Genomic DNA, 18,970 nt, shown 5'->3' with positions numbered 1-18,970 from the left:
TATCCTAGTTATTTAATGAATTCATTTTATACATAAATATGAGTAGGTTGTACTTATAAATTCTGTTTGTAATTTAGTTTGAAAAGTTATTCATATAGCGTAGAGGTTCTTATCTTAGACCCAGAATGAGTTTTTCTGTTAATTTATTCTATGCAAAAACTGTTAAGATAATTTATTAATACAAATAGTGTGACATTTTTCTAGTGATATTCTAGAGAAAAAGCACTATCAACTCCAAGGTCAAGATGAATTATTTGAACTTCGATTTCTATAAATAGCCCAGTAATTTTAGACATTTTTTAACCCAATCTGCGGAAAAATTCCTACTGGGCTCGATTTTGGTATAGACCTTCGTTACGGCGTTGTTATGAAGATGTGAAAAATCGACATTGATATCGTGTCCGCGTTAAGAGTTATAGGGGTCAAAAGGTCACAAAAACTGGTTTTTCACGATTTTCAGCAAAACGGTAAGTCTTATCAAAAAATTTTCAATGCAAGAATTGTAGACCAGATTATTATATATAAAAAGTGTCATGACACTTTTTTTCCTAAGACCCACCGTTTCTTAGGTATAACGATTCAAAAAGTTGAAGTTTAGTTGTAATCGTCATAATCCTATTCCTGAAAAAAAAACTCCTAACTGAAAAGTTCCTGAAATTTCATTATTTTTTTAGCTTGAATTTCGTTCCTCAACTGTTAAGAATATGGGGAAACCAAAAAAAAAATGGAAATTTTCGCCATTTTTCCGATTGGGGCCCTTCTCCCGAAACCATTTCCCTGGGAATTTTTGTTTAGAATATGTCTAAAAATATACAGGGTGTGCAATAGAGAATGGACAACCCTAAAACGGCTTATAGCTACACTTATGATTGTTCTAAAAACAGATAGAAAAAAGTTCTATCGCAACCAGTTCATAAAATATGGACTTTTTTTCGTTCAGTGTATTTTAAATTTTATCATCTTATGTTTTCGTTCACTACAACCACGAATGAATGAATTTTATTTATTTCTTTTTTTTATAATTTTCTACAATAATTGGATGAGTACATAAACACTTTAAAAATTTCATAGCTATTGCACATTTTCGTAAAAAAAATTTTGAAATCTGTTTTTTGATGCAAAATGTAAAAAAAGTATTTTATGAAAAATTTTAAACACCTGTGGTATTAAATAAATCTATAGAAACCTTTCTTAAAAATATTCTGGTATAAGGAGAATATTTTTAAGAAAGTTGGCCACCTAGGTTTCTATAGATTTATTTAATACCACAGGTGTTTAAAATTTTTCATAAAATACTTTTTTTACATTTTGCATCAAAAAACAGATTTCAAAATTTTTTTTACGAAAATGTGCAATAGCTATGAAATTTTTAAAGTGTTTATGTACTCATCCAATTATTGTAGAAAATTATAAAAAAAAGAAATAAATAAAATTCATTCATTCGTGGTTGTAGTGAACGAAAACATAAGATGATAAAATTTAAAATACACTGAACGAAAAAAAGTCCATATTTTATGAACTGGTTGCGATAGAACTTTTTTCTATCTGTTTTTAGAACAATCATAAGTGTAGCTATAAGCCGTTTTAGGGTTGTCCATTCTCTATTGCACACCCTGTATATTTTTAGACATATTCTAAACAAAAATTCCCAGGGAAATGGTTTCGGGAGAAGGGCCCCAATCGGAAAAATGGCGAAAATTTCCATTTTTTTTTTTTGGTTTCCCCATATTCTTAACAGTTGAGGAACGAAATTCAAGCTAAAAAAATAATGAAATTTCAGGAACTTTTCAGTTAGGAGTTTTTTTTTCAGGAATAGGATTATGACGATTACAACTAAACTTCAACTTTTTGAATCGTTATACCTAAGAAACGGTGGGTCTTAGGAAAAAAAGTGTCATGACACTTTTTATATATAATAATCTGGTCTACAATTCTTGCATTGAAAATTTTTTGATAAGACTTACCGTTTTGCTGAAAATCGTGAAAAACCAGTTTTTGTGACCTTTTGACCCCTATAACTCTTAACGCGGACACGATATCAATGTCGATTTTTCACATCTTCATAACAACGCCGTAACGAAGGTCTATACCAAAATCGAGCCCAGTAGGAATTTTTCCGCAGATAAAACCTAAAATTACTGGACTAAAACAAATTGCAAAAATAAAATTTGAAAATAAAGCTAAATAATATACTATCTTTCAAGTATATGCTCAAAAACAATGTAAAATTCCGTTAAATGAGGATAAAACGAGGTTTTTGAAATTTTTGAAATTAATAAAACCCAGCTTTTTACTTGCGATATAGGTACTATAGGTACGGTGACCATCCGTCCCGATTTACCCGGGACTGCCCCGTATTTCTACAGCTTGTCCCGGGTTTTTATTTAAGAAACCCGGGACGTATAAGTGTCCCGTATTTTGTAATTTGTCGCGTGACTGTCCCGTATTTCCACATTCACTGGTTTTGTATTTAAAATTTTAAATACTTTGTACGGGAAAACAGTGGTTCGAAATTAATTTCTTTCTAATTTTTCGAATAAAAGAATTAGTTTGAAAAAAATTTCGTCAATTATTTAGTTCCAGCTTGTGTTTGTCAGGTTGAAATGCACCACCGGAAAAAGTTTTTTTTTTTCGAGGAAAGAACCCGGCACGAGTACGATAACTTAGGCGACAAGAATTAATAACGGTATTTTGTAGAGTTCAATACAATCATTTTTTACTATGGGAATGGGGGATTTATCTCAACTCGTATAGGCGGGACGGGCAAATTTTTAAAATATAGCGAAAAATAAAAAAAAATTATTAAAAAACAATGGCATCAGTTATGTTTGATACCTTTTTCAAAAGCCAGAATTGTGCACTTAATTCTAATTTTTAAATCAAATTATTTCAATTTATTGTTCTCGAAATAATCAACTTCAAAGTCAAAATTTGGGAAAAAATCTTAAAACAAAAAAACATTAAATACTATTTTTACCAAGACTGTGAATTTAAATATGAAATTAATCGGTAACTTTTTTTTTTTTGAAAAAACAATGTGTTCAAAACGGTCCAACAAATTTTTTGTTTGTCCCGGGTTTTGCTTCTAGAAATATGGTCACCGTAACTATAGGGCAAGTTTAGAATTCGTAAAAAAAAATTGAACTCGAGATAACAATTTTAAGTGACATTACGATGATGGAGAATGCCAAAAAAGTTGGTCCGGCAATTCTGTCTGTGTGTCTGTCTCTATCTGGAGCTGGAGCATAAACGAGTGAAGTGATTTTCTTCAAACTTGGTATTTAGCAGTTTTGGGTGATTCCCTAGAGGGGAAATTGAAATTTTATTTTTATGACCAAAACTAACGGTACCTGCCATATAACGGAAATACAAAAGTAAATATTTTTTGTGTATAGTATTACACATAAAAGCCAACTTTTGAAATAAAAAAATATTTTTTGTACCGTTATAAACGGTACCTGCCATAGAACGGTTTTTTTGGTTTCTAAATATCTCGTACAAGGCTCACCCGATTTCAACGAATTTTTATTTACAATAGCGTTTAAGTAGAATTAATATTAAAATTGTCAAAAAACACATTTTTGGATTTTTAAAAAATATTTCAAAATTTTTGTTCTAAAAATCAATTTTTTGAAAACGGGTTCACGAAAAATTTTGTAATTTCGTTTTTTTTTGTGTAAATTAATTATTTCTTCAAAATGGCATACCATTTTTTTTTTTTTTGAAAAATGTTAGAAAATTTTTTATATATAAAAAATTATTTTTTTAAAAAACGACTCCAACGATTTTCGAAATTTTTTTTCTAAAAATACCTTTTTATACAAGAAATAAAATGGCATACTTCATTTTTTGTAAAAGATCATTTAAAACGGTGTTTTATTAATAATTATAAAAACAGATTTTATATTTTTACACTACTTATGAAATTTCTTCAAAATATCAAATTTTAAATTTCTTGAATAAAACGCTTGAACATTAGAGTTATTTTAAGCATAAGAGCAAGTACGTGCGACCCCAGTCGTGCAATTTATTTACTCAAGCCATACGTACCTACAATATCTTTTTTCCAAAACTGAATTTTGAAGAATTTATACGTGTTTAATTTTCATAACCAGTAATTTAAGTACCTATGTTATTCACTAATTCTGAATTTCAATGGAAAATGGCTTCTACTCGGATCTTAAATTTTATATTTGTGTATAGATTTTGTCGCATAGTTTTTTTTATATCATTGATTTTTTTTTTTTTTTGTATGGGAAAAGACATAGCTGGTAACCCAAATTACATGGCTTCAATGAAATTTAAAGTAATATAAAAGCTGTTGACATGTTATGGTTTCATAATCTGACCCTTTAAAATTCTTTGATAAATTTGAGTTTGGATACATTTAAGAACGGTTTAATTTCGAAAACGGTTTTTTTAATACACTAGAAGGAAGATCTCAAAAACATCACAAACATAGTAAAATATTTCTAAGTTAGGTATGATTGAAATTTCGAAAAAAAATGAATTTGCTAAAATAATGATCTTTACGAAACTTATAAACGTATAATTCCTTTAGAAAAATTCAATAAATACATAGACATCTACGTAAATATTTTTTTTTTTTTCATTTAAATTCGGTTTGGGAGTTTATTTTGTCATTTATATTATAGATTTATTTGAATTTTTAATAGGGTATGCTTATACTAAAAAAAAAATGGTTATAACCTCTTTCTTAATTCCAAGATAGCGGTTTGGCTCAAGCTCGATTTTCCCTTAAAACTGGTTTAAAGTTCCTTCTGACTTATTGCAACTGAAAAGTTTTCTGCATTAAAAAAAAAACAAATTCCATGCAAAATGTGTGCATTAAATATTTTTTTAAATGCAAAATGTTTTTTATTTGCAATAAAAATTGTATTTTCAATGCAAATAATTTTTCAGTTACCTAAAATAAAAATTTTTTTAATGCAGTTCTAATAAATATTTTTTTTTTCCAATGCAAATTCCTCTCAGTTGCAATATCTATCTGAACAATATTAATTATGAATTGATCTTTAAGTCTTTAAAAATGCAGCATAAAAATTATTGTTTTGAAAAATCCTCATTTTGAACGTATTTTTTGTGGACATTTGTCATAGTTTCACAAATAAAATATAAATAATTATTACCTTTCAATACCTTTGAATTCATGTAAATATTTTATTCTTCTGTGTTTTTGTATTGCTTTAAACATTATAATATACAAATTAAACGAATATTCAAACAACATTTTTTTTTCTTTTTAGATTGGATTTGTGAATAGGTATGTAAATTTGTTACAGTCAACATAATAACACATAAATGCAACCTCATTTATTTATTCGTATAACTAATTTTGTCCTCGAATTAAAGAGAAAAAAAACTATCAAAAGTTATATTCATTCACAAAAACACAATTAATTTGGTATGACACTTAAATTAAATTTTATTTCTTTTTTTTTTTTTTTCATTTTACATCAACATTTTTTTAAGTTCTATTTAAAAAAAAAAAAAAATAATAATAAATAAACTGAAGTATTAAAAAAATCAAGTCTTCTTTTTCTAACACAAATAAAAAATAAAACACATGTTTTCCTTCTTTCATTCGTACAAAATATCTATCTATAAAGTAAAAAACTAATATTTAACAAAGAAGAAGAAAGTACAAAAAAAAAAAAACAAGAAAAATAAATTACTGAAAACAATAAGAATAAAGGACATTCGAATTCTTTTCTCCACACGAAAAGATATCCCCATTTCTATATTTGAGAAGCAATCCCTTTTCGTGTGAATTCCATTCAATTCGATTTCGTGTCCTCTTTTGTAAATATTGAACAGAGTACCACTAGCAGTTGTATAGTGTATTTGTTGTTTTTTATTGTAGATATTGGTTGAAGCAGCAGTTTAGTGTCTGGTACAACACGGTACAGCAGTGTACAAGCAAGCAAGCAAGCAGCATTACAACTTCTCACCACTTAAATTGAGTATATTGTAGTAGTTGTGATCAGGAAATCGTTCTAGTTCAATGTAGTCCATTTCCGTGTGTAAAAGTTTATCGAGCATTTGTACTATTTCGGAGAATGTTGGTCGTTCAATGGCGTCCTGCGCCCAGCAATAGTACATGATGTTATACAGTTCCCGGCGACAATGCTCTGGTTTTTCTAATCGATAGCCATCCCTCACCTATTCATAATCAAACACACAAAAAGGATATCAAATAAATAGATACAAAAAAAAAATAAAAATAGAAATAAAAAGGACAACAATAAAATAAATAAAAAGAAAAAAAGTAGAATGGAATGGATTCGATTTTATATACAGAAGAGATGTTAGTCAATGGATGAAAAGAAATAGAAAATAGAACAACAATGAAACCAGGATTCTGGACAGGAGCAGGAGCAGGACGATATATGAGCACAGGAACACAGAGAAAAGGATTCTCAACCATTAAAGTGAACGGATACGATGGCACTTGTGTTTTTACACAGTTAGGTTAGCTGGAGTGAAAGGATAATAAAAGCTGAATGACTGCAATTAAATGTACTCCTCTCAATATAGTTGGCACGTCCAACAACAAAACTAACAAGCTCCCAGGATGCTATCAGAATGATACGATAGCGCAAATAAAACCATCCCATCACTGACTCCTGGGGGCCAAATGTGCTATCTATACATCCTGTCCTGGTCCTTATGGTGGATCATATACTATATATTTAAGAGTATAAGCACACCAGGACATTCTCGATGTTATTCCCGAAAAGGGAGGTTTTTAGATATTGGCCCATCATCGCCACAATCATTGCCATTATCAAGATATTCATACAAACATATATATATTCTCTATCTCTCTTCAAAAAAAGAAAAAGATGGACGAAAAAGGCAAGCGATAGACCGAAAGAATGTTTGATTACCTTTCGCATAACATCTGCAGCTGATATCCCCGGATAGGGTGTTGAGCCCAATGTTACGATTTCCCACATTAGTATTCCGAAGCTCCAAATGTCCGATTTCACTGAGAATATATTATCGTAGAGTGATTCGATCGCCATCCATCTGCAAGAGAATAGAAAAAAAAAAAAAATAGAAATATGTATTTTTATTCAAAGAAAAAAAAAGAAAATGTTCTAAAAAAGGTCAAATTATGAGTTGTAAGGATTTGTTCATAAAACGAATTCATAAAGTCAAAAACTATTTTTTTTTTATTTTATTTTTATATTTAGATATGCGAATGATTGGGGTTAGAATGTGGAATATATTTTCTTGAGATTTTGAATAATTTTTTGGAACTGATTTTTCAAGTTCATTATTGTATTCAAATAAAAAAAAAGATTGTGTAAGGAGATGGTTTTGGTATGTTTAGGCATTAAAACTTGACTTCCCCACTTCAAAAATTATTTTTAGTAAGACAACCAGAAAATGGAAAAACCTTTTTCACCTACTAGAAAGACATTATTGCGTCTAAAGAACTAATGATTCAAATTGTATGTAAATACACTTAAAGAAAAAACTCCTACAAACCACATGACGACATTACTAATATACAATAGTACAGGTAAAATACATTGTACAAAAAATCAGATTTAAAAAAAAAATAAATGTTTACCCTCATAAAACTTGACAAAAAGCTTTTTTTTAGGATATGAACCGAGGATGAAAAAAGTCTATACAAAAAATTTTGTGGAATTTTTTCGCGGAAAAGAGGGAGAATTTGAAGGTCAAAAACATGGTTGAAAAAAATTAATGGTGGAATATAATGACATAAAAATAAATAAACGGTTTCTCTACGAGAAGTTATTGCCGATTAAAAACAAGGGTGCTTATTAAAAATATAACCAAAACCAATGTAAAAAACTGATGAAATTCGACATGAAGGTTTAAGATAAAGCATAGGGACAAAGTATCTATAAAGTTATTACAAATATTTTTGGTGAAAGGGTGTTTTTTTTTAGATGTTGAGTTATGTATCATAACCAGCTGGCATAAAATTTGTTAATTTTTTAAATTTGGTGAAAAAGTTTTGTTTGTTATAAGAACTAAGAATCTACACCCTTGAGTGAAAGGGTGTTTCTTTTAAGAAATTCCAAAGTATTACCACAAAAACTGGGACAAAAAGTTACCCCAATGAAAATTGGTTCAAATGTTTCATTTATAACAGAAATCAAGAATCTAAGCAGCCTATAAAAATATTTTAGGGGAAAGAGTGTTTTTTTTTTTTTGGGAATTAAGGAAAATCCGCGATAAGTCCTATAAAATTAATGGTATAAAAGGTTCCTATAATTTAAATAAGTCTTTATTTTTTTTTTCATGTGAAAGGGTATTTTTTTTTTAGGTGTAGAGAAAATGTGGGTATATTGAAAAAAAAAAACCAAGTAATAACAGTGGTACATAGTGGTAAATTTAGCAGTTATGTTATTTTTAATATAAGGAACAAGAATCAAAATTCTAAAGAGTCTATAAGAATATCATTATTTAAAGGGTGTTTTTTTTTTAGTGAAGAAAAAATGATGGGCCACCCTAAAGGAATTTGGTAAAAACGTTGCATTATGGGATAGAAAGCAAAAATAAGAATTTTCATACAAAAATTTGGGTTAAAGGGTGTTTTTTTCGAAGAGATTGTAGATATACATTTTTCACATGAGATAGTATATTAGTCTATTTAATAGACCCGAGCTCCAGAGCAAAAATAGAACAAATTCGTTCAAGACTTTTTATTGGCGATTATGATTCCTTGGCATACAAGAATACTCCACCCAAAAGTGCTACTAAATCCATTGGTGCATTTCTGAGAAAACGGCAACACTGGTCGGTTTTCAGTTTTTTTGATTTAACTCGAAAACCAAGCCTGACTTTGAAATGGTTCAAAGACACTTTTCATAGCAAATTAAATTTTCTGTCAAGTTAAGATGGTTAAAAAATTTTAAAAATTATTTTTGTCTAAAATTCTAACCTAAAATCAAAGAAAAAAAAGTTAAAAAATTGACAATTTTATTTTTTTTTACTAAATCAAGGGGCATTTTGTGTATGTAGCCGGGACGTCCAAACTTTGTACTAATGAAATAAAGTAGAGGTAAAATCCTTTGATAATATGCAATTTTTAATTTTTTTTGTCAAGAAACAACTTAAATGTACCTATTCAAAAATTAGCACTTTTTCTAAATTTTTGACTTTTTTAGTTAAAAGCAAGTTTTTAAAACTCGATAAAATCGTATTAATTGGTAACTTTTAGACTTTTAAAGTAAACATACTTCGAGGGATTGATTTAATATAAACTAAATATGACAAACAAAAAAAAATTATTTGCATCCTTATGGCCTTTAGTGCAATTTTGTGTATGTGCATTTTTATGAATTCGGGTCGAATGGATGGACGGAGAGCCATTAGCTTTGGTCTATTGCATAGAAGAACATTAAATACCAACTCTTTTACTGTTTTCAATGGCCTGAAAAACAATTCTTGTAAAATCCGCGACCAACGAAAAGTTTCTCTTGAAAAAACGAAAAAAATACTCTAATGAGTTTGAAACAAAATAGCTCAGGGAAATTAGTAAATCAAATTGCACTTTTCGCGGGACAAATTTTTTTCATGGAACGTATTTAGGTGAATGTCCTTATCGTAAAAGTGAATTTTTTGGGATGATAAGATATCGGGAACAGCCGCCATCTTGGAAAAGAGGTCGGTGCCGTTTTTATTTTATAACTCCATTTTTACTCATTTAAACCAAAAATGTCCGAGGGTAGACTTATTATCAATTAAATTATCTAAAAAATGATATACAAATGAATTCCGTGAGTTAGTTAAATTCAATTTTATAGTCGGTCAAAGTCCGGGTTCTTCTCGCAAGGTTAAGACAATATGACATTTTTTCAAATATCTGAAGACCTTTTGATTTGTTGGGGATTTTCTTAAAGTATGAATTATAGCACTTTGAATTATCTATGAAATTAGCCCTTTATCGTTACTGTAACCAACATAATGTATAAGCCATCTAACGTCGAAGTTCACATTCTACTATCCAAAAGTGAGAAAATAACAAGTTTTCTTCTATTAGACCGAGCAAATTTTTGAAGTGGAGGTATAACCAAAATATAAGTAAACAGTTTTTTAACTATATTTGTCTAAATATTGAATTCAAAGTTTGAAATCTTTAATGTTAACCTTTATATGGTTTTCGAGGTTTTAAATGAAGTGAATTTTCCAATTAATGTGAATAAGCTCAAGTGACACTATTTAAAATTCTAAATATAAGAACTGATGCCCTGTCATTTTTCCTAAACATGAACACCTCAATCTCAGCATTACGATAAGTATAACTCAAGATATGAGGTGTGTAAGCCGTTATGTTTTCGAGACTATTGTGTTTAATTTTTGATTGTTTATTTGAACTATTGAAATCCCAAATATGTTCAGTTAAAAAATCGTATATTATGACTTCCACGTTTGGTTGCCTCTACAATGTGATGGTTACAAAAACAATAAAGGGTTCATTTCATAGATAATTAAAAGTGCTATAATTCATTCTTTAAGAAAATCCCAAACAAATCAAAAGTTCTTCAGATATTTGAAAAAATGTCATATTGTCTTAACCTTGCGAGAAGAACCCGGACTTTGACCGACTATAAAATTAAATTTAACTAACTCACGGAATTCATTTGTATATCATTTTTTAGATAATTTAATTGATAATAAGTCTACCCTCGGACATTTTTGGTTTAAATGAGTAAAAATGGAGTTATAAAATAAAAACGGCACCGACCTCTTTTCCAAGATGGCGGCTGTTCCCGATATCTTATCATCCCAAAAAATTCACTTTTACGATAAGGACATTCACCTAAATACGTTCCATGAAAAAAATTTGTCCCGCGAAAAGTGCAATTTGATTTACTAATTTCCCTGAGCTATTTTGTTTCAAACTCATTAGAGTATTTTTTTCGTTTTTTCAAGAGAAACTTTTCGTTGGTCGCGGATTTTACAAGAATTGTTTTTCAGGCCATTGAAAACAGTAAAAGAGTTGGTATTTAATGTTCTTCTATGCAATAGACCAAAGCTAATGGCTCTCCGTCCATCCATTCGACCCGAATTCATAAAAATGCACATACACAAAATTGCACTAAAGGCCATAAGGATGCAAATAATTTTTTTTTGTTTGTCATATTTAGTTTATATTAAATCAATCCCTCGAAGTATGTTTACTTTAAAAGTCTAAAAGTTACCAATTAATACGATTTTATCGAGTTTTAAAAACTTGCTTTTAACTAAAAAAGTCAAAAATTTAGAAAAAGTGCTAATTTTTGAATAGGTACATTTAAGTTGTTTCTTGACAAAAAAAATTAAAAATTGCATATTATCAAAGGATTTTACCTCTACTTTATTTCATTAGTACAAAGTTTGGACGTCCCGGCTACATACACAAAATGCCCCTTGATTTAGTAAAAAAAAATAAAATTGTCAATTTTTTAACTTTTTTTTCTTTGATTTTAGGTTAGAATTTTAGACAAAAATAATTTTTAACATTTTTTAACCATCTTAACTTGACAGAAAATTTAATTTGCTATGAAAAGTGTCTTTGAACCATTTCAAAGTCAGGCTTGGTTTTCGAGTTAAATCAAAAAAACTGAAAACCGACCAGTGTTGCCGTTTTCTCAGAAATGCACCAATGGATTTAGTAGCACTTTTGGCTGGAGTATTCTTGTATGCCAAGGAATCATAATCGCCAATAAAAACTCTTGAACGAATTTGTTCCATCCAAAAGGGTCTATTCAATAGACTATATTTGGAGAGAAATAAAATTAGTTGTAACTAGTAGCGAAAAATTATGTAAATCCAGTAAAATTCCAAGAAAACGCTGTAGTTCGTATGATAACCAAGAATAAAAAATTAATTGAAAAGTTTGAATTTATAACTTTAATATAAAGGTGATGATTTTGAATTGTTTTGTGCTTCAAAGAATTAGTTTAGGACGTCTTACAAAAACTTCCCAATAAATAAGTGAAACCATAGAGATGAATAAAAGGCTGGACGCAGGTGCAGGGTCAACAAAACAGTCTCATTATTTTGTCTGTCAGTGTGTCTATCTTGAAGTAATAGCCTTTGTTCGGGGTGATTTCAAACTTGATATAGTCATGAGTTCTCGGAGACTCATTAGAATTAAAAATTTTAATTTTAATTTAAGAATTAAAATAAGCAGTACCTGGCCGAAATTAAATAATTTAATTTTCTCAAAGTGGGCTCCATGGAATCATTCTTTAAATTAAAAAAAATTATTTTTTTGAGCCCTTACTAAAAGTGTCTGTCTTTCAACCATTTTCTTCATTTCTTACTTCCTGGTACAGAAGCGTTTTATTATCAGTTAAATTAAAAATATTAAGATTTTCCAAAAAAAGGAAACACGTTTCTGAATTTAAAAACAAAGTTTCATTTATTTTTCTAAAAAATCGATTTTTCAAAATCGCCATACCAATTTTTTTTTAATTCTGAGCATTTTTATATGTGTTTGTATAAATAATATGTTTTTAAAACGACTCCAAAACTTTAAAATTTGTTTTTCTAAATATTATCTGTCGTTAAAAAATTGAAACAACCGCTGTGGTGCGGTTGTTTCCGAGGGCTCCCCGAGTAGGATTGATACCAAAAGTATTAAACCAAGTTTGCAGTTGCTAAAGACTTGTTTAAGAAATCAAACGCTTTAATAGTTTTCTTTTATCGAAAAAAAATAATTATGTTACGCATACACCACAGTGACCCCAAATTTAATTCGATTAGTGCTTGGAGTTTTTGAATTTGTTTGCTTTCTCAAAATGACTAAACTATTTCGAATCTAACTACAGTTTTCTTCTAGAGTTTCAATATCAAATAATAAAAGGGGTGTACCTTAGGGTGGGTCAAAAAAATCGAAATTCTTTGTTTTGATTTGGTACTCCGAAAAATCGATTGCTAGACCTCTCTAGAATATACACACCAAATATGAGCTCTTTATCTTAATGATAAGGTCCTCCGCTTTTCAATTTTCCATTTTTACATCAAGCTTCTACTAAAAAAAAAATAATTTTTGTATTAATTGACTTTTTAGTAAATTTTTTTTCATATTCTTGTAGGAAATTGAACGCTCTACAAAAAAGGCCTTATACACTTTTTTCGTTTATCTAACCGTTGAATTGATATTTGAGGTCCAAAAATCGAGAAAATCTTTAAAAATTCGTTTTTTGTTCTTAATTTTGTAACAAATTGAAAAATTATAATAATCAAACGCGCAAGACATATTCTTATTGGAAATTGATTGTTCTACAAAAAAGGTTTCATTAACTTTTTTCATTAATCTAACCATTCTAAAGATATTCGAGGTCAAAGTTAAAAAAAATTATAAAACCATTTTATATTTTTAAAAAATTTCCAATTCACTTAAACTTCATAATTTTCAAATTAGCAAGATATATTCTTGTAGGGGCTTAAACGTTCTACAAAAAATTTCTTGGAATCAAAGTGATTGCTTTAACCGTTTAGAAGATATTCGTATCCAAACCAATGCTCACTGATTTCAATAGTTTTCTTATGACCCGTATGCATTGCGATTTGGATACGAATATCTTCTAAACGGTTAAAGCAACCAATTTGATTCCAAGGAATTTTTTGTAGAACGTTTAAGCTCCTACAAGAATATATCTTGCTAATTTGAAAATAATGAAGTTTCAGTGATTTGGAAATTTTTTAAAAATATAAAATGGTTTTATAATTTTTTTTAACTTTGACCTCGAATATCTTTAAAATGGTTAGATTAATGAAAAAAGTTAATAAAACCTTTTTTGTAGAACAATCAATTTCCAATAAGAATATGTCTTGCGCGTTTGATTATTATAATTTTTCAACTTGTTACAAAATTAAGAACAAAAAACGAATTTTTAAAGATTTTCTCGATTTTTGGACCTCAAATATCTATTCAACGGTTAGATAAACGAAAAAAGTGTATAAGGCTTTTTTTGTAGAGCGTTCAATTTCCTACAAGAATATGAAAAGAAATTTGCTAAAAAGTCAATTAATAAAAAAATTATTTTTTTTAGTAGAAGCTTGATGTAAAAATGGAAAATCGCAAAGCGGAGGACCTTCCCATTAATATAAAGAGCTCATATTTGGTGTGTATATTCTAGAGGGGTCTAGCAATCGATTTTTCGGAGTACCAAATCAAAAAAAAGAATTTCGATTTTTTTGACCCACCCTAGTGTACCTACAGAAGTACGGACTAAGCTTTATATTTCTATGAGAACAAGTAATTCAAGTTAAATGTCTTTTCCTCTTTGCGACTCCAATCATTTTAACTTTTTTTTTTATGATCTTCAACCTAAAGTGCAATAAGTTAGTAGGTTGCAAGTCTGATTGCTTAAAAAATTTTACAAAAAAAATTCGAAAAATGCAATGATTTTGAAATATTTTTACAATAAATCTCGATTTTCATATTAATTTTTAAATTCATAAATTATATCACGATTACAATACATGCGGCGAACTTTGTAGTTTCCTGTGAGCGCATAAAAAAGTTGTAAAAAAAAGTAGAAAAACTCTTTCAAAGAATTATTCATATTATACACATGGACTTGGCCCAGTGAAGTTGCATTGCATGATGATGATAGTGGAAACTGGAGAGAGTATAACTCCATATAGATAAGAACCCAAGATATAGTGAAAGAAAATGGTGTGCTAGTAGGTACTTCCGGTGCACACGAAAGCGAGATATGGCTGTGGGAAATTTATGAATTCATTTCACCGTTCACCCGCTATATTCGCTGCCATTTGTAGTCTCTCTCTCTCTCTCTGTGGAATGGAGTAGATGGTTCATGTTATTTTTTTTTATTCAGTTAAATTCTTTATAACGTTATAGTATTCGTGCATTCATTTATTTCTTTTTTTCTTGTTCTTCCACCCACTTCATTGCCAAATTGCTGAACAGGTTGTTTGGGTTTAGAAATTCAAAGTACGTTTAGGATCGAGGAATGTGGCCATTTCTCATTGAGCCATCTCTCCAGCTCGTTTCTCTTGCTTGCTTGCTTGCTTGCTGCACGATTTTGGAGAGCAAACAGATGCCAAATATATGGAGTACAGCATCAGAATAGACAAGGACATTACCTAATGTGTTGTATGGGAGATATAGGAATATGTAGTACTTCTTCGATATGTAGTCACGATGAGCACGAGGATGTCATCCGGAAAGACAAAAACAAAAAAAAATTGAAAAAAAAAAAAATTGTTAAAGAAGAAAAAAACCCAGAAGGACACAACGACTAACGAAATATCCTTGTGATTTTCTGGCAAAATGCTCCTTTTGGCAGATGGTTTTGTGTTCAAGCTGAATGTTGTGTTCTGTTCTGGGTTTTTGTGTATGTGTCGTCTCTCTCTTTTGCTGATGATATTGAATATGTCGAGGACACGATGGATGTCCATCAAGCGAAGGAAAATTGATGATTGTTTCGAGGATGCGATGTGCATATGGATTTTACTACTTTAACCATCAAGCTTGTGTAGTGTATGTGTACTCGTTTATATATGTGGAAATGCAGCAGGTATGTAATTATCTAATTGTACAACATCTGTGTGGAGTGAATTCAGGAAATGTTCTTCTTCATTCCATATAAGCAGAATCCTTGTTGTCGTCGTGCGGAATATTTTAAGGATTGAATTAGTGTTTTAGATGAGGGTACTGCTTGATGGGAATTGGGTTTTAAGGTAAAGTGGGTACCCAAACGAGATACATATATCAAAAATGGCAAATTGTAGTTTTTCTTAATGGATATTAAACTTTTGACGTGATAACGTCTTATAAATCGATGAACCATGGCAACCACCACAAAAAAGTGACGCCATTTTCTAACGTTACACTCTCGCACTTTCGCAGTGCGACAAAAAATTTCAATTCAAAATTAAAAATAAACTATTAGAAATACAAAAATCTTCTTTAACTTATTTGAAAGATAATAACCTAAAGCTTAATCCAAATGAAAGATTTTTTAAAAACTCCGTCATTTAATAGGGTAAACAGGGGTAAAACGGAAAGATGAAATTTGGGCTAAAATCTAAACGCGAAGTCGTAGAGAATTGATTTTTTTTTTGCTATAGATAGATGAAATTAATTTAAGAATAACTGCATTTAAGAAAAAATTCTAAAAAAATTTTAAACTAAGCTATAACGTTTTGTTTGAACGTTGTACGCGTGTTGGGGCTATGACAAAATGATGATTTTGGGTAAAGGAAATTTGTTTTGACAATTCTAATGATATCAGGTGAAAGATGAGGGAAAAAAAAATTAGGCATCTGACACGGATTTTTTTCCAACACTCTGCATTTCGAAATATGATTTTTTGAAAACCACCTTGTTTTTTAGGGGTATTTTTGGGTAATTTATGATTTTTAGCTTTTTTTTGGAGCATTCAAACTCCAACTTATAGGACATGTATGTTTTAGCCTTATGCATATATGTGCAAAAACTTGGAATTGTTTAGTGAGTTTTGACTGAATAACGGAAGAAACATGTTTTTAAAAAACACGTTTTTAACCGATTTTCATCATTTTTCATTTTTATATTTTTTTCTTTAATAGATATAGGAATAAAGTATATGGAGTAATGTTAGACCTTGACCACGACTAAATGTGTGTGAAGTTTCAATCATTTTTGTAAACACGATTTTGAGCATCCTGATACAATTACCTTTCATTTGGTATATCACACATAACGATAGACTAACTACAAGCTACACAATGTTAAATCAACAAACTTGCGAAAAACCTCAAAACACCAGTGGAGATCTGTTGCCCCCCGAACAGCCACCAGTGTGGGAAGTACCTTAATCTCAGTCTGGAAATTCGACATGGTTGACTTTAAAAACTTCTTACCTCTCTTGTAGGCATCTTTGAAATGAGATTGATACGTCATATGAAAGGTGAAATAATAAGCTTTCACATGGTATATATTTTTTTATAGGTTGTCAAACAAAAAAATTGATTCCATAGCCTGAGAACATAAAAATAAATGTTTTTTTTTTTGCTTTTTTTATTTAAATTTGATCGAGTTCAAAAATTTCTAGCTCTTTTTGTAGATGTCTCATAGACCTGATCGATACATATACATTTTGAGCTAAGACAATAAGCTTTCAGATGGTATAAAATTTTGTATAGGTAGGTTGTTAGGAAAAAAAAATGGAATTAATGACGTGAGAAGATAAAAACTCATGTTTTTTTTTGCTTTTTTTGATGAAAATTATTGTTTTCAATAAATTATTTTTATAGTTTTTGCGCATTGTAAAAATTTAAAAATGGTTTTATTCTAAAGAAGAAATACTTTGCTTTTAAATTGCATAATTTTTTTTTGTAAGTTTAAAATAAAAAAATTAATATAATGAGAAAATATAAAAGGTATTTTTTTTTAGCTTTTTCTTGTAAATTATGATTTTTTGAAAAAAGTAAACGCTTCAGTTGACTCATTTTAAACAAAATCACACAACCTGTTTTCTGACGACGTTATCACGTAAAATCATAAAGACAACCTCTTTTTTTCTGAGAATCAAGAAAAATTTAGAGAAGCTATAATGATGGGCTGTGATATTAAAGAAGGTACTTAAAGGATCTTTTTTTTAATGTTTGAAATGAAAATATCTTTGAACATTATTATATAGAGATTTTGGTTTTGAATCTGTTGATCGTTATAAGCAAACAAAAATATCATTACGTCTTTTTGTATAGAATGCAAAACTCCCTTGCATTGGTTGTTGTGACTGTAGAAAAAAAAATCCAAAATATAATAATATAATATACAGGTTCCGCCAATTAATTAAAAATCAAATGTTTAAATTATTGTTTTTTTTTTAATGTTTTAGGTTTTCTATAGAAAAATATGTTACGTATACGCCATAGTGATCCGAAATTAATGTTTTCAGGTTATCTCAAATATCTGACGTGATGTGGCAAAACAGACTTCGGGTTCGGTTTCAGCTACCCAAAAACTATATGAAAAACATTGTCGCATATCCAGGTCAGAACTTTTTTTTGTGTGTGGCTGTTCAATGGATCAAGTCTATTTGAAATGTTGGCATCATTTTGAACTTTGAGAAGCTCAGGAACTAAAGGAACTTTTGAAATAAATGTTTCAGAATTTCTTTATTTCATACTATTTGATATGAAACGAGACCTATAGAGAAGTGGACTTGACCCATTATTATTATTCTGAAGGCCTCATATGTATATACTTCAAGATAAAAGAAAAACGAATCTATTATGCTTTGTCAAAATTCTATCCGTAAATACAATCATATTTATGTACATAAGTTTCATGTCAAAAAAAAACTTCGAAGTTGTAATCAAAACATTACGATGAAATGCAAAACAAAAATAATAAGCATTCGTCCATGTGTGCGTCTGTTTGTCATGTCATTTGTACACATTTCAACGGGTAGACGGATTTTCTTCAAATTTTGTACAGATGAATTTTTATTTGAATTCTGAAAGTTATGAAAATGAAAATAAACTTTTTGAAACCGGGTCGATAAAATTTTTTGAAGTTTTGGTTTCAATTGTTGGTTAAAATTTTTGTAAAGATGTTGTTCTTATTTACATTTAATAAGTATGTTTCAAAATTTTTTGAAAAACTTGTATTCAAGAATAATTTTTATCAGGTCCATTTGTCTCACGAATATGGATCTTAAATTCACATAGCATAAAATTTGACTCAATCAAAAGTCAAGCCTTGTTATATATCACTTTTATCATATTTGGTCTTTTTGTATTAAGATAGCACTAAACTAAACAAAATCGTTTAGTTTTAGTTTTTGAAAATACAAATTGTTTTAAAAAGCAAGAACTTGAGTTCATTTTGTAGTATTTTCCCATTCAACTTGAACTTTTAGATTATGCTTTCCATTCATATCCATTTTCTTATTCGATATTCAAAATATCAAACCAAAATGTATGTGAATGTCTTTCACATGTAACTTTCAAA

General features: G+C 29.3%; 1 protein-coding gene across 1 annotated transcript in view; it reads right to left on the bottom strand.

The window, feature by feature from the left end:
* Window positions 1–5,958: 5,958 nt before the first annotated feature.
* Window positions 5,959–18,970, bottom strand: part of LOC129916975 (tyrosine kinase receptor Cad96Ca) — a 167,247-nt gene continuing 154,235 nt past the window's right edge. The window contains exons 9-10 of the mRNA XM_055997261.1: window positions 6,912–7,053; window positions 5,959–6,183 (exon numbers count right to left, since the gene is read on the bottom strand). Coding sequence (XP_055853236.1) covers window positions 5,959–6,183; window positions 6,912–7,053 — 367 coding nt within the window. The remainder of the gene's footprint in view (window positions 6,184–6,911; window positions 7,054–18,970) is intronic.

Source organism: Episyrphus balteatus, chromosome 3 (genome assembly GCF_945859705.1).
Source record: "Episyrphus balteatus chromosome 3, idEpiBalt1.1, whole genome shotgun sequence".
Taxonomy (NCBI): Eukaryota; Metazoa; Arthropoda; class Insecta; order Diptera; family Syrphidae; genus Episyrphus; species Episyrphus balteatus.
This window is presented reverse-complemented; position numbering and strand designations above follow the sequence as displayed.